This window comes from Chinchilla lanigera, unplaced genomic scaffold (genome assembly GCF_000276665.1).
Source record: "Chinchilla lanigera isolate Chin_1 unplaced genomic scaffold, ChiLan1.0 scaffold00034, whole genome shotgun sequence".
NCBI lineage: Eukaryota > Metazoa > Chordata > Mammalia > Rodentia > Chinchillidae > Chinchilla > Chinchilla lanigera.
In genome coordinates, this window is record NW_004955435.1 from 22,449,569 (window position 1) to 22,465,864 (window position 16,296).

The 16,296-nt window shown below is 40.7% G+C and overlaps 1 protein-coding gene across 1 annotated transcript; it reads left to right on the plus strand.

The window, feature by feature from the left end:
- Nucleotides 1–251: 251 nt before the first annotated feature.
- On the plus strand, nucleotides 252–15,194 carry LOC102015886 (3 beta-hydroxysteroid dehydrogenase/Delta 5-->4-isomerase-like). The gene is made up of 4 exons (XM_005389080.1): nucleotides 252–474; nucleotides 7,705–7,912; nucleotides 11,682–11,846; nucleotides 14,115–15,194. Exons 2-4 carry the CDS (start codon nucleotides 7,768–7,770, stop codon nucleotides 14,924–14,926), a joined length of 1,122 nt encoding a protein of 373 aa, XP_005389137.1. The 5' UTR covers nucleotides 252–474; nucleotides 7,705–7,767; the 3' UTR covers nucleotides 14,927–15,194.
- Nucleotides 15,195–16,296: the final 1,102 nt, after the last annotated feature.

The following is a 16,296-nucleotide window of genomic DNA, read 5'->3' on the forward strand; positions in this document are numbered from 1 at the left end:
TGGACTTTCTTTGTTTCTATTGCTTTCTAACCCCTATTTGTATCTGTTGAAATAGCAGTGTCTATCTTGTGCCATTATGTTTTGGAAATGTTTGCCTTTCTTTACATTTGTACAGTGGCTTTCAGCTAAGACAGTGCCTTAAAACCTAGTGGAGACTTTGAACTTGGATCTTTCTGAAATGTTGGAACTGCTAGGAATTTGGCATCTATTAAACTTGGACTTTGGCATAAAAGGAAGTGCATAAGTCTTTTGCAAGGTAGGGGTGGAATATTATTGCTTATACCTAGATTTTCCCCCAACGTCTCATGTGGTTTTTCAGAGGTGGCTGAATCTAGGGTGTTTGAATGGAAATTAAAGGTGGGATACTGAGATTAGTGCAGAATTAGTCAGCTTCTTCAGTTGCCACAACCTTGGATAAACAAACAGCAGGAACTCAGGAACAAAAGGTGCCTTAAAAACCTATAGGCTGTAAAGGTAAGCAGAGAAAACTGACTTCCTGAATGGCAAAAGTGCAGATTCTGGAAGGAATCTACTTATTGCAATCTACAAAGAATTTTTTCATTTTGCTCTGTTTTGTGGAAAGTTTTTTGCAATATTTTTCCTCTTTTTTCTTTGCTAGATTGTTGGCGTTTGTGGAGCCTTCCTTTTTCCTTTATTTCCCTTTCTTTCTTATTTCTTTTTTTTATTTTTATAAGTGATTCATTCCTTTCTCTATGTGCATTTAGCATTCTTTTCTCATGATGTACTTCCAGCATCTTGACTATAATGTGTCATGGGGTGGTCGTATTTTGCTTGTGGCTCTTTGTGGTTTTACATATTTCACTTATTTGAATGGTAAATTCTTTTCTTTTGCTTGCAAATCTTGATGTTGTTATTTTAGTAAACAGGTATTTTTTTTGCTATTTTTGCTGTGTTCCAATTTTTCACTAATTCCAAATAATCATAGATTTGTCTTCTTTTGTGTTATCTAGCAGCTGTTGGGTCTATTGCTCCTGTTGTCTTCTTGTTTTTAAGATATCCCTCAATGACAGTGACAGCAACGCTATCATCTAGTTCTGACACTGTCCCCATACTGGTCAAGTCTGCTGCTTGTATTTTCAATAGAACTTTTAATCTCCTGAATTTCTGTTTCAAAACTTCTTATGGACTCGTTCTTTTCTAGTTGGTTATTTTTGTTTTGCATTGTTTTGTTTAGCTCTGCTAGCTTTTTATTAACGTCTTATGTTTCCTCCTTATTTGCCGGATTTTTTTTAATTGTTTGGTTTATCACTGCTAGTTTTTTTATTGGAATCTTCTCTAGACTTGCTGATTGTGTTTTTTTCTTTTTAATTTGGCCCATTATCTGCTTACATGTTTTATCAGTTTATATCTCCTGTGAATTTGCCAAGTACCTTATTGATCTATTTTGCTATCTCTTCTGTCATTTTTTTGAATAGCTCAGCTGTGTGTCTTTTGGTTTCCTCCCTTTTGATGCTGCATCAATGTGTTTAGGGGAACTGGGAACATTTGAAAATATTTTTCTTCATTTTTTCTCATGTTTCTACTTTTGGTTCTTGTCCTGTGTTTTCTGTGTGTATGTGTGTGTGTGTGTGTGTGTGTGTGTGTGTGTGTGTGTGTGTGTATGAGTATGTGCAAGAAGGAATGTGGGTTCACTTTAGTGGAAAGCTTTGTTGTTAGCATGAAGACCTCTTTAGTTAATGTCTGCCATTCAGTGGTGTCCTCTGTACATGACTATTAGCCTTTGCCTCTGTCCCAGGTCCAGCCACTTACATTTACTGGAAGGAAGGTTCATAGCATATCAGACCCAATATTCAGTTCTCCAGGTATGGGCTACTGTATTGTTAATGACTTAAAGGTAATTCAGATACTAGCATCCTCAATGAGCTAATTAATAGCAATAACAATGACACTTTGGCTGTAATAGTAAAAGCATTAACAATTTAATAGCATTAAAATGAAAACTGAATATTCACAAATTCTAGGAAGGAATAGCCACATAAAAAGATCTATAAATATAGTATGAACACTAAGACAAACCACATATTGACCTAAAATGGACCTAGCATAAATATGAGCTAAGTAGAACTGTACCTCCACCAACAGTGGAATAGAGTTCATAACATAAAATTCCCTTTAAAATAAAAGAATTCTTAAAAATCACATAAATCTTGATAGCTATACTGGTAAAGGTACAGGAGTGCAGGAACCAGAAAATGATAAAGAAAATATTGGAAACCTGATAAATGGAATATGAAAAAGTGCAGAGAAAAGAAATTAAGGAATCCTATTGAGAAGTTGCTAAGGCTTATGAATGGATGTCCCACAAAAGCCTCATGCAGTGATAAGTGGGACTTTTTGGAGGTGGCTGGATTGAGGGTGTGAACTAGCCCTTTCAAGGATGGGATGCTAGGATTTAGGATATGAGTGCTACCCTCCCTAAGGCTGGGTAGCCTGGCTAGGGTATAAGGGACAGAATGAGAGTCCTCATTTGTTGCTAGTTTGTCACTTCCTTGCCACTTCAAGACCCCCCTGATTTGCCATGGACTGTGGATTCTCTGGGATGACCATCTGCCCTTTCTCTGTGATTTGACTGAGGGCCTTTGTTTCTGGACCTGCAGTTTTGGATTCAACCTGTACCAAGGTATTTTCTCTTTTCCACAATAATGTCTACACAGTCAGCTTCACAGACTTAGCTGTCAGATTGAACTGTGGAATCCAGATGCACCAGAATGTGGCAATTCCTAGGAAAGCCCTGAGATGTTGGTTGGAAGCAGGGCTTTCCTTATTAACAAGCAGATCCTATAAGGCTTGTAGCACCCAGGTGACTGCAAGGCTTTTAGTGCTGAAGGGAAATATGAGTCCTAAAAATTGTTCTTTTTGTAAGGAGATCTGGGACATTTAGGCACTGACTTTCTAGCTGTTTTTTGGCCAAAGAAACTTGAATACTCTTTTGGTCTTATGTGCTTTTACCCTAACTACAGATCAGAATGTCGTCTACATATTGCAGGAGGTTTCTCTCAGGGGAGAGGGTGAAGGACATCAGATCTTTGGCTAATGGCTAAACAAAAAGTTTGGGCTATCCCCGACCTTGAAACAAGACTGCCCAAGTGAACGGTTAGGTGGTCTAGATGTTGAGGACCTGCCATGTAAAAGTGAAGAAGAATTAGGGTGAAAGGAAAGGCAAAAGAAGGCATCCTTAAAGTCCAATAATGTGAACCATGAGGCCTCTGGAGACACCTATTCAAGATCTGTGTTATGGTCTGTGCATAGATGTCCCCACACAGCCTCATGCAGCCAAAGATGGGAGTTTTCAGAGGTAACCCAGAACAATAATTTGTCATACTGGGATTAAGAGTGTTTAATTACTAAATTAGTCTACTGATTGGTTTGGCATCATTCTGAGATGAAGTGAGTGCTACCTGCCCTAAGGTTGGGTAGCCTGGATTAAATCAAGAGAGAAGGTAGGCTAATATCTTTCCCTGTTCCTTGTCTTTTCTCTGTGCTGCCTTGCTATCATAAGCTGTTTCTCCTCTGTGATACCCCTCCTCCATACCCCCTGCCTGGAATCCAGCTAACTGTGAACTGAAACCTGTAGAAACTTTGAATCAAATATACCCATTTTCCTTCAACTTTGGGTGTTGAGTATTTTGTCTCAGCAAGGAAAAAAAGTAACTAAGACCAACTGCATAAGGATTAAGGGCTATGGAATAAATAGAAACCATTGCCTTGGCTTAATGGCCTTTATGTCTTGTACTATGAGAAACATCAATGCATTTCACTAACCTAATGAGGGTTGCAGGTAATGTCACAGGCACACTAGAGTCCAGCCTCAAGGAATTTGTCAATACTGAGTCTGAGCCACTTGAGAGCTTCAAGGTGAGGCAAAAGGAATGGATCCTTGAGGGTAATTTTGACAGGCTGGGCCATTTTGGACCATCCCAGTAAGGAGATATCTCAGAATTTTCAAAAATCTGAGTCACAAATGTAGGGGTTATGTGTATGCAGGCTTCAGGGTGAATAGGAAGGGTCCCACATAAGCTAGAAACAATGAAGGTGGAGATCAAATGTGGCTTGTAATTTGACATTAATGTCCAGTCCAAGTTGGAAAATAGAGAATCTAGGAAAAACTAGGAAGGAGTGTGAGAAATGCCCAATTATCAAGCAGGTTAGGAAGCGAGTAAACCACAGTTTTCTTTTTGGCTTGCCATCTTTGCCCGTAAGCAAGATCAGAAACTGTAAGAACCAGCATGAGAAGGGAGTCAAAGGCACTACATCCCCTCTATCAATAAAGAATATGATCCTGTTCCCTGCTACATCAACACAATCATAGACTCCTTGTGAACGATGGCAAAGTGGGGATTGGAAGACATATTAGACCTCATTATTCTAGATGGTCATATTCCTCAAGTAGAAGAACCTAGAGAGTAAGTCTTTTTTGGGGCTAGGTCTTTCAAAGTGGATGCTCATTCTTCTCATGAAAGGAAGGACTGTCACTACCCTCCGACTTGAGTAGGGATATGGCCCAGGGAGAAGTTTATATCCTTGTGGCTTGGGGTACTATTTGCTCTAATGCCCCATCTGTCCACAGCTGGGAAAAGGGCAGAAGGTGAGAACCACTTTCAATTGCTTTATACAGACAAAATATTCCATTGGCAGGCAGGGCTTGGACTGTGACAGGGGCCATTTTTGGTCCTGATGTTTGTCTTTTTTGTCTTCTAGCAAAGACTTTCTGATCCTTGAGGCCTTTTCTCAATTACTGAAATCCTTGATGACAGTAACTAAATGTGTGGGGTTTCTTGCTCTATCTTTTGTAGCTTTGAACTAATGTTAAGTTTCTCTGTTCCAAAGTGAGTAGTTATAGCTGGGACAAAGTCACATCCTTTGGACATAAACCTCAGTTAATGACCCATACAGAGTATGTTGTGCAGAGAATGTGTCACTACCAGTACCCATTTGACATTTTACAGGCATATCCAGTCTTCCTAGTTCCCCTTTTCTAGGTCAAATTAATATTTCTCAAAGAAAAGTTTGTCTGTCTGTTAATGTTTTCCTCCTTTTATTTTTAAAATAAAAAAATAAAAAAAAATATTTCTGAAAGATTGCATTTATATGCTATTGCTTTGCAGTACAATTTAGGGGTACATTCCCCAATTTGTTAGAATGTCTTAATCCCAGCAGATAAGAGAGTGAAGGAACTCACATGGAGTATGTTGAAAAATACAAACCCTCCTGTAAACTTCTACCTTTATTCTATCTACCTTTGTCTTTTGAACTTTAACTTATGTCAGGACTTTCTCAACATATTTTTGTTTTATAATGCTTTTCAGGGGAGAGTTCCCAGGATAGACATATGAGCCCTTCTTATCAAACATTTGGGCAATGATGAAGCAGCTTCTTTGCATAAAGAACATTTCAATATTCAACACTTCAATATGCGTTATACTGTTGACCTTTGCATTCTTTTTTCACGTTGGACGGGTAATGTGCCAAAGTCATAACAAGGTCGGAGGGAGGCACACTTCACGCAGATGGCAGGAACACCCAATCATCATGCTCCTACCTTTGCATTCTTACGTTATAGGTCTAGGAAATCCCGTTTTCCTTCAGGCAATTTTATCCCCTTTGTGCAGAAGGCTTTCAGTTCCCAGTAAGAGTTTAAATCAAGGGACTGTGACCCTTTTACCAAACTTTATCTTGATTTTTTGCCTAACTTTTGTCCAAATGTCACCACGTGCCCGACTCAGTCCACATGTACCTGCAAAATGCAAGGATGATACTCTCATGAACAGGGAGTCTCTTTTCCCATAGAAAGAAAGCTATGGGGAAATATTTCTGGGTTCTGCAGATATTTAGAACATATAACAAGTTCCATCTAATCTGCAAGTTTTGCTTTTCTTGTGGTATGGGGAATGGCTAAAGGTGAAGATAGATCGTATGGGTGGGGCTAGAGCAAGGACAGCTCTGAGATCAAGAAGCACTCAAGGTGAGCCAGGTGAAGGAGTATGTATTCATAGTCAGGATAAGGTGGTCTGGAAGAATGTTTCAACTTGGATACTCAGGATCAGGGAGTCTGGAGACATGTTTGAACTTGTTTGGCTAGTGGTCCTGGAAGAAAGGTCAGTAGACATGGATGATGATATCACTGTGTTAATACGTTCGCATCACAGCAACTGCCTCCATATTTCAAACGCTACTTGATGTGGTAGTCTCAGCATGTGCAGTTAAGCACCATGTCCAAATCTAATGTCCACTCAAAGGTGAAATTTATGATATTAATGAATTGGAAGAGAAGGAATACCTGGTGCAAAGAATTGAGTTAATACATTATAAAATTATGAAAAACAACTATATTTATACTTCCGGCAAAGCTCAAACAAGAGGCAATATTGCCTCTTAGTTTGATTATTCAACTTGCCTGGGTGGGTGAAATTGTTTGTGAGCACCTTGCATTTGGAATATAAGCCTTCAAACTTAAGATTTTTAATATAGAAGACACTTTTATATAATATGATGCACCAGTCTTATCATTAATAAATGAATGATGTTTGAGTACCATGACAGAATCTTTTGAATTTTGTACTCCTTATAAATGAAAGACATTAAGGATCTCTGCTTGGAGACAAGAATTTAGCTTTTGATATTATCTACATTCCAGAAATCTTCATTTCAGCGTGGTTCTGATCCATATCCTCAAGGAAAGAATGTAGAGAAATCTAAACATAAGAGTTTAACTGGAATCCTACCAATGTGTTATCACTTGATCATACTCAGAACCAATCATATTTTGTTCACCTCTTGATCACATGTATACAGTGATCTCCATAAAAACCCAAAGGACAGGGCACTAAGAGCTTCCAGAGAGCTGAATGCCAGACATTTCTGGTGGATTTAGCAGAAAGCAACAGCACTGAAACTCCTTTCCTCTTCCTCCACACAAGATATCTTTCTCTTTGTAGCCTTTATAACCTCCTTTGGTTTATTACCAACATAGTAGGTAAGTGACTATTTCCCTGGATTCTATTATCCCTACATTTAATTGAAACAACTGAGGTATTGTGGGAATCCACACTTACAACTGATTTTTCAGAAGAACACTGAAAGAAACGTGGGTTTTGTAATGGACATCTAAAGTGATTGGAGATTTCAGGGATTAAGGCCAGAAACTGGGATGTGACAGTGTCAAACATTGACACTGCACATGTTGTGATCGCAGAAGTTATCTGTGTTTTGGCTGCTGAGACAAAATAGGCAACATCCAAAGTGGGAGGATGTAAGGTTTATTTAGCTCACAGTTCCTAGAGAGATCTGCTTATAGTTGTCTGGTGCCAAGGCAAAGAGGTATGGTAGAGATGCATCACAGAGGAGAAATAGTCATGGCAAGAAGGCATGTGAGAGCAAGCAAGAGACAACCACACTTCCTTCTGTCCCTTCTATATTATCTAGACTGTTCAGGTGGGTAGTTCTTACCCTTAATCCTAATTTGCTCGATCCTAGCATTGTACCATGAATAATTCCAGCATCACATACTGTAAGCACAGCTACTTCTGAAAAAAACCCATCTATGATTCCAGGAGCCCCTCAGGGAACATTTAGGCATAAGCATCAATAATACATGAGAATATAGTGGACAAACTGATAAATTTCTCCCTCTCAGCCATTATAAGCACTTTGTATTCCATGTGCCTATTGGATTTTTTTCTTCAGCCATCTACAGAGTCACCTGTCATCACACGTGCTCCTCAGTGTGTCCTGCTTCCTGCATTGGCCATGACAGGGTGGAGCTGTTTGCTGACAGGAGCAGGAGGCTTTCTAGGCCAAAGGATCATCCAATCGTTGGTGCAGGAGGAGGGACTTCAGGAGGTCAGAGCCCTGGACAAGTTCTTCAGACCAGAAACCAAGGAAGAATTCCCTAGTAAGTAAAATGGAGGCTTGATGTTAAGGCTCCATTCCACAGCCTAAGCAAGAGTGGGAGAAGATGCTTTGTGAAACAAAAGAAACTTAGAGCTATAAAACAACTCCCATGTCCACACTGATTAGGAGAAATTAAGGATGCACAGGGGAAGAGATCTTGCACAGCTGTTGGGAGACTGGTTTCTAGACTCATTATCAGAGAGCTGTGCTCAAACTCACTTAGTACCCAAGCTCTTTGTATCCCAAACCAAGAACTGAGCAGGACCACAAAAGCAGTAAGAAAGACAGAGATTTATGAAAGGAAACTACACTCATCAGAGTTTCAGTAAGTCAATGTAAAAACTCAAGAACAAGTTTAACTCACAGCTTTAGGTTTTGAGGTATTCACTGGAAATTTTCCCAGGTCTTAAAGCCTGGGATTACATCTAATGTGGGGAATTCTATTGAACAAATTGCAACAGATTTGAGTTTATATGGGGTTGGACAAAACCACAATAGCTGTCCAACCCACTAAGTATCAAAATTAATGCTAATGATAGTATCCTAACGCTGGGCTTACCACTGCTTACCCTGAAATAGTTAGGGTACGTGCTCCTCAGGCTCATGCCAAATGTCAAGAAAGTATAAGAACATGGACATATTTTTTAGGTTCACAGCAGGATGCTAAGAAAATATCATGAATGTCAGAACATATCTGTGTGGCTTATGCCATGACAATTAAAAATATTGGGAGCACAGCATACTCTTTGAACTCCATCAACCAGAGGCATACTTGTCTTTTCTGAGCCTAACAACAGGATGCCTCCCACAGCGCATCTCCTGCCTAAGCCTGACTCAGAACTAGTTATGGTGGCCATAGGCAGCCACTTGACCCCTGGGCCTTTCCACGTCTGGTCAAGAAATCACACATCACTTCTTACTGTCAGCTTGTTGAAGTGCTCAAGTTTCTGACCTTGTGATCTGTGGTATAACACCTGCTGAGAAGTATTAAACCAGAGACCTCAGCAATGAATCAATGCCTCTCTTGGTTGCTTGGGGTCTCATTGTTTGCTTTATTTTAGGGCTATGGGTAGTCAGCATCTTAGGTGAAAGTGAAATAAGAGGAAATGCAAGTAGTGCTGCTCTTGGGTGTGTATATGAGAAAGACAGAAAGACAACAAATTCATGACAACCTGTACCAAAGTAGTTCACACAGGTGAGGAAAGCATGATCAATCTGCCTCACCTGCAAACTTCATATATTCTATTTCCCATGGCTTTCTACTCTGCATCCCCAGAAAGACAGTGAAGCAGATTTGCTGAAGTTATTCATTGTTCTTTTCCCAAATTGTTACCCCTACTACAAATAAAACCCCTGGAAGCATTTCAAATTTTCCCAGCTGCTTTACCGCAGATTTTTAAAACAACCCTATGAAAATAGGGCTCAACCATCTGCAAAAGAAATGAGAGACTAAAGCCTGATTATGGGAAAATAATGGATCTTAAAAATTTAGCTACCTTCCATCCCTGTGACCACATCAAGGAGGCCCGGGTCTGACACTTGGACCAGTTAGGATTGAGCCCTTTTCATTATGTACCATAAACCCACTGTCTACCCCCATTCCCTATTCTAGATATGCTCAGATCACCATAATATGCAAACGAGCCCTTCCAGAAAACTCTAAAAACACACATATCTCTCCTCTTGTTGCTTTCACTATCAGCTCTCTTCTACTGACTCAATAGTGACAATTCAACAGTGCCTCCAAGAAGCAAATACTACAATATGAGCAAAACTGTTTGTAAACCTTATATCTCTGCCATATTTACAATGTAACTGCTGTTAGTAGGAAAAGGCAGTGCTGAGCCTAGAGGAGTAGCTTCCCATGGTGACATTCAGGAGGAGTGACAAGTAAGGAAAGGGCCCAAACAAATGCAAGATTGAAGGATCCTTGCAGTGTTCTATCTGAGACATACATGTTACAATGTTTGTAATGTCAACTAATTGACACTGAACCATCAGAAGACATGTCTAGGAGATAGGAGATGTTGTTAAACTCCATTTTGTCAGAAGAAGACAGGCCTAGAGAAGTGAATTAACTTGCCCAATGTACAACATATAGAGCAAAGTAAAGAAGATTTGGGGACTAGGAGGTCAAGCAGTGGTATATGTGATCTTAGTGACTAGGCTGTGAAGCAGCTTGAATCTGGGTTTTCCTATAATCCACTTAAACACATAGACATAAATTCACATTCTGTCTAGGCAAAGCACTGGCCACAACCACATGACTTGAAAAGGAACCAAAGGCGGCTCCACCATGAAGCACCCACAGTGCCCTCTCCTGGACTGTCAGAGTCTATGAGCTCTAATGGCATGACAGCCCATATCCTCTGGGTCTGGGTTCCCCTTTCCCTCACAGCCATTCCAGTGACCCAGGCTCTGGGAAGTCAGCAGCTTAAAAGACCCAAAGGTAAGTAGCAGTGAGCAGACAAGGAACGCAACAAAGGAAGATGCCATACTCAGGCAGACACCCACCTCCCTACTGCAATCCTTCCCACCACCCTGCATTGTAGGGCCTTCTTGGGTTGCCTGACAAGGGCAAGGGCTGAAAACAAACATAAATTAGCATAGGATTCCATGGAGAGGTCCTTCTTGCACCACAGGAAGAGTTCTCACAGCATCACATTTTTCCTCTGAGTGTATTTCTCCCTCTTCCTGAGCCCTTATTGCCACTGTCATTTCAGCTCATTTATGTTTACTCAGATTCAGAAAATCTAATTCCTAACACCTAAACCTGCACTTGAGGTGCAGGGCAAAGACGGTAAGTTGTGGTGGTGAGAACTCTGCTGCGTTTCAGAGCAATGTGTGCTCAAAACTGTCCTGTAATTTGCTGAACCTGTTTCTTCACCTACACAGGGGAATTCAGAACTAGAATTCCCCTCTGCTGAAGTCTTTAGGAAAGAAAGTGAGTCAAGTGTTAATTTAATTGTAAATTGTACACACAAACAGATGCAGTGTTCACTGAATCTGCCTGTGGCACAGTGTGGGTTTTTTGGGCTACACTGAGCAGGCCACATCACAGGCAGTGTCATTCTATCATATGTGTGGGTGTCACTTGACCTATGGACACATTCATCATGTAGCGATTGTCCTGGACTAGACAGCTGGGATGCAAACCACTGGTTGCTGACTTATTTGCATCACTGATGTCTGCTATGCGTAATACTTGATACCTAGTAAGGCATTTTGTCCTCATTCGAATTCTGGCAGATACATTCTGATTAGTGCATTGCCGTCTTGTTTTTTCTTATATCCTCTCAACAAAGCATTTGATATTCTAAGACCAATGTGAGTATCCTATTCACAGCCCTGCCTCTAGAACTATTTCAGTTCCAAATCATTATGTGATTAATCATTGCATACACAATTGAAATCTAATTTTGTCTCCTTATCCTAGTGTAACAACTTCAGGACTCTCCTTGATGAGTCTGATGAAACAGCCCCAGACTCATTAACATTTTTTGTTCAGATACTCATCAGAGTTATTACTCAGATTCACGTTCTGCAACAGAATGAGGTACATGCAGTTGTTTGTTATTTGCCAGTAAATGCTGCACTCTTTGATTTCTGAGCCTTCATTACCTTGTTCCCTCCATGCAGTGTCCTCTGCCCTATGGAAGGGGGCTCCCTGCTATGATTACCATTGAAAATCCATATACTAACTGTTAGCTTATCAGTAAAATGCCAGGGCAATCCAGAAATCTTCCTAAAGTTCTGTTTTGTGATTCCAGAGCTGCAGACAAAGACCAAGGTGACAATGATGGAAGGAGACATTCTGGATGCTCAGTGCCTAAGGAGAGCCTGCCAGGGCATCTCAGTTGTCATCCATACTGCTGCTGTTATTGATGTGTCTGGTGCCATTCCTAGACAGACCATCATGGACATCAATCTGAAAGGTAGAGCATCCTTTGGGTGACATGCAGCAGGTGGGAAAAGAGGAATAGCATAGAGAAGAGCAGGGGAAGAGAAGCCCAGCTCTGGAACACCTGCTAGGATCTGGTCCAAGAGACTCTGCTCAACACTTTCAACTTACAGAGATCAACACTATTACTTTCTGATATTTTAGATGAGGAAACCAGGGCACAGAAAATTAATAAAGTTCTCCAAGGCCCCACAGTCATTCAGGAGGAAAGCAAGAATTTAAAAGCACTCATGTTTGACTCCAAAACCATGAATATTTTTCCTTAAGTTACTCTATTATAGGGTCAGCTATCCTCTGACTCTGTACTTTGATATTCATCCACTCAAGGCCTCCCCTATGTGAACTCAGCCTCTGTTAATGCCTCATCAGCTGCACATTTAGAACATGCATGAAGGCTGAAAAGAACATCCAGAGCTACCTGCACATCTGAAAGAAGGCTTCTTGTCCAATGAACTAGCACACCTCATTCACCAGTGTCTGTTACAACAGAGTAGTCCAAAATGGGCCTTCCCATCACATTTACAATCAAAAAATCATGTCCTGTCATCTGTAGTATCTATCTCTCCACACACTACTGTATGTAAACCAGGAGTAGATTCTGATCAGACGCCTAAAAATACAAATTGCAACCAAATCCTCATCTCTAAATGATAGGTGGCTTCTTCTGAGTTGCAGCTTTCTAAGGAAGCTTGCCATGTACCACTATGACACTAAACTCAGAGGCCAGGACTTCCATCACCATTGTGCCTTTGGCCTTTCACCAGCTGTCAGGAGTACCTTGAATACAAATTCAGGGATGCAAAGTCTCCCTTGCTAAGCAAGTCAAGTATTTTTTGTTTTCCAAGACTATCTTAAGAACACATGTTTTAGTTTCTTCCCTACCTACACTACAGAAGGCTGCTATAAGTAATGAGATTTTCATTTCAGGTCCTTGTCCATGAGACTTTCCCTCTGCATATCTTAACAACAGGGGATAAGAAATGAAGGGGGGAAATTTGCAGTTACTTATTTATGGAAACATTTTCACAGCTTAGAACATACTTTACAAAGATAGTCAGTTCCCTTTTTTTCCTTAATTAAACTGTTTTAATTAAGGAAATAGTTTTGTGCTACAAGTTTGATTTTTTTTGAAGGAGATGCTGGTTGTCATAAAGTCAAAGGCAAAAATATTTCAAATGGAGGGGAAAGAAAGAAGGAACAAAGGGATGGAGGAAGAAGAAAAGAAGGACAGAAGGAGGAGAGGAGGAAGCAGGAAGGGAGGGATGAAGAAAGGAGGGAAGGAAGGAAGAAAGGAATGAAGGAAGGGAAGGAAGGGTAGAAATACTTTTTCCTCTTTCCCTTCCCTTCTTCATGTGAAAGTCTGTAGCCACCTCAAAGACAAGCAGACCTCAGTGTTGAGTTCTGTGATTGCCTGCAGCTTTCAACATTCCCAGCTGATACTGCACTCTTGTTCTCAAGCTTAACAGAAACATAGCGAATGATAAGTGATGGGAATCTTATCATCTGTACTGTTCGTAGTCTGGATAAACAAAGTGATAGGAAGAACTACAGATGTCCTTCACCAGGACACATTCAGGATGACATAGTGGGTCTTCATATCTCACCCAACTCAATTAACTACTAGCTTAGAATTAAATAAGGTCGTATGAAAAAATTTTCATTAATCTTCAAAAAATGTTTAAAATGCAGCTATGAAGTTTTCAATTCATAACTGTATATTGCTGACAATTAATCTTACATAATATGGTTTCTAAATTTTCTGTATGTCCTCTTGAAATTTAGAATCTAAACGACACTTCAGTAGTGAAATTATGTGAATCAGTAATCATAGGTTTTGTTTTTAACTTTTTGATTATTCATTTTCTTCTTTTCATTTATACTGGAATTTAGATTTAGGGCTAGGCTATGTTGGGCATCCTAGGTATATGCTCTAACACTGAGTTATATCTAAACACATATGGTAATTTCTTTTCTGCTTTGGTGAAATATACAGTAGCATACCTATGCCCTCTTCAAAACTGAAAACACACACACACAAACACACAGAAAGAACTGAAAATCTTAGAAATTATGATTCATTACAACACAAATATTGGTCACTTTCTGTTTATATTTCTCCCTCACTGTAGCCTGGCAGACCTGTAAAAATCACCCAAGAGAGAGGGGTGGATATGAAGAAAAACCTGACTTATAAGGTGCCTTCTGTTATTTTCTGATGCTGACCCTGTGCTCCCCACTTCAGGAACCCAGCACCTGTTGGAGGCCTGTGTGCAAGCCAGCGTGCCAATCTTCATCTACACCAGTTCAGTGGAGGTAGCTGGGCCCAACTCCTACAAGGAGATCATCCAGAATGCCCACGAGGATGAGCACCATGAAAGCACATGGTCTACTCCCTATTCATACAGCAAAAAGCTGGCGGAGAAGGCTGTGCTGAAAGCTAATGGCTGCACGCTGAGAAATGGTGGCACCCTGCACACTTGTGCCTTGAGACCCACCTACATCTATGGAGAAGGAAGCCCATTCTTATATTCTGTGGTGAATATGGCCCTCAAAAACAATGGGATCCTGAAAAGTACAGGCAAATTCTCTATAGCCAACCCAGTCTATGTTGGTAATGTGGCCTGGGCCCATATTTTGGCCTCCAGAGCTCTGAGGGACCCCAACAAGGCCCCAAACATCCAAGGACAGTTCTACTATGTCTCAGATGACACACCTCACCAAAGTTATGATAATCTCAATTATAACGTGAGCAAAGAATGGGGCCTCTGCCTTGATTCTGGCCCGAGCATCCCTTTGTCTCTAAAGTACTGGCTTGCTTTCCTGCTGGAAATGGTGAGCTTCCTGTTGAGTCCAGTTTACAAATATCAACCCCCCTTTAACCGCCACTTACTGACCCTGTCAAATAGCGTGTTCACGGTCACTTATAAGAAAGCTCAACAAGATCTAGGGTATGAGCCACCCTTCAGCTGGGAGGAAGCCAAGCAGAAAACTGGGCAGTGGATCAGCTCGCTAGTGCAGCAGCACAAGGGCACTTTGAAGACAAAGACTCAGTGATGTGGCCATGACAGGGAGGGGTTCTGGGTGATGCCTGGAGCTACTTATATTCTCCTTCCATCTGGGTTCCTCCAGAATGTGACAAAGGCACATGCCCATGTCCTACAGCCTCCCACTCACACAATGGCAACTTATGGTTTTCCTAAAATCACCAGATGCCTGTTGGTATCATTTCCCCTTGCTACTCATAAAGTATTTTCTTCTTCTGGAAAATTTACACTGCTTCACAAAGCACTATGTAAAATAAAATAAAAGTTTGAATTCCTAACATAGAGTCCATGTGATTTTTGTTAACACACATTTTCCATCTTTCTTTTCCTTTCCAGTTAGGGTCATGTGCTATTCAGGAGCATGGAACTGTCTTGGGAAGAGTGATGTTAGGTCCAGGGGAGCATTTGAGATTGCCTGTGACCTGTTAGGACTCGTGCATATACCAGATGACTTATATCAACTAATTATAGCCTCACCAAACTACTGGGATCAGACTCCTATCCCCATGACATGGATAAGGAAACTTGTTCACAGGCTCACTAACTGGTATGTGTTGAGGCCAAATCTCCACGGAGCCTGACTTAAGATTTCTCACCTTCTCCTGAATCTTGTAGGCTTCCAGAGTGGCAGCAGAGCTGTGGTGTTTTCCCTCAGACAACTTGCTATCAACTTTGGTGTAGGTTCTTCCTATCCAGACTGTTAGAGAAGCTCTAGAATCAGGAGAATCCCTGAGGCAGCCCTAAGACGTGGTAGAGTGTGCAGTAGCTACATACCTCAAAAACTGGCTTGAGAATTAAGGGCAAAGCAGACGTGCTTCCAACTTGTTCTTGCAATGTCAGAGTTCGTGATGTTTCTAGAATACGCCTGTATATATGTGTGCTGACCATTATGGCCATTTATAAATTCATATTTAGTCTTGCAATTCATACATTTAAAAGGAGCATATGTTCTTGGCAAGTAATGCAAAGATGTCTCAAATCCCACCACAAAAGTATCTGCTAATCAGCCTGAAGTGTGCAAATCTCTCCTACTTCAAGATTTAACTGTCCCTCCCTCTGTCTTCCTCCCATCTGCTTATATCCTGTATTTTTTTCTTTTATTCCTCTATCTCTATGGCTTCTTTGTTTTTCTGTATTTCTCTCTCTCAAACTTGTGAATTTCCACATGTAGAACAGAACAAACCAGCATCTGTTAATTTCAATGATGGTTTGGTCATTAATCAACAAGTGAACCAACAGTCAAGTTCTGTTGATTCCTGAGAGACAGAAGCAAATGAGGAGCCATGTGTTGTGGCTGGGTGTGGAAAGCTGCACACATTGCACTGAGGAAGTACTTTCCTTGTGCATCTGTATTACAAACATCACAAAAGTCTCTCCAGT

Bases quoted from the DNA above. Each gene is read 5' to 3' on its own strand.
- LOC102015886 (XM_005389080.1), top strand. From the start codon at position 7,768: ATGACAGGGTGGAGCTGTTTGCTGACAGGAGCAGGAGGCTTTCTAGGC. The intron at 7,913-11,681 runs GTAAGTAAAATG...TTGTGATTCCAG, and splicing joins AACCAAGGAAGAATTCCCTA to AGCTGCAGACAAAGACCAAG. The intron at 11,847-14,114 runs GTAGAGCATCCT...TCCCCACTTCAG, and splicing joins CATGGACATCAATCTGAAAG to GAACCCAGCACCTGTTGGAG.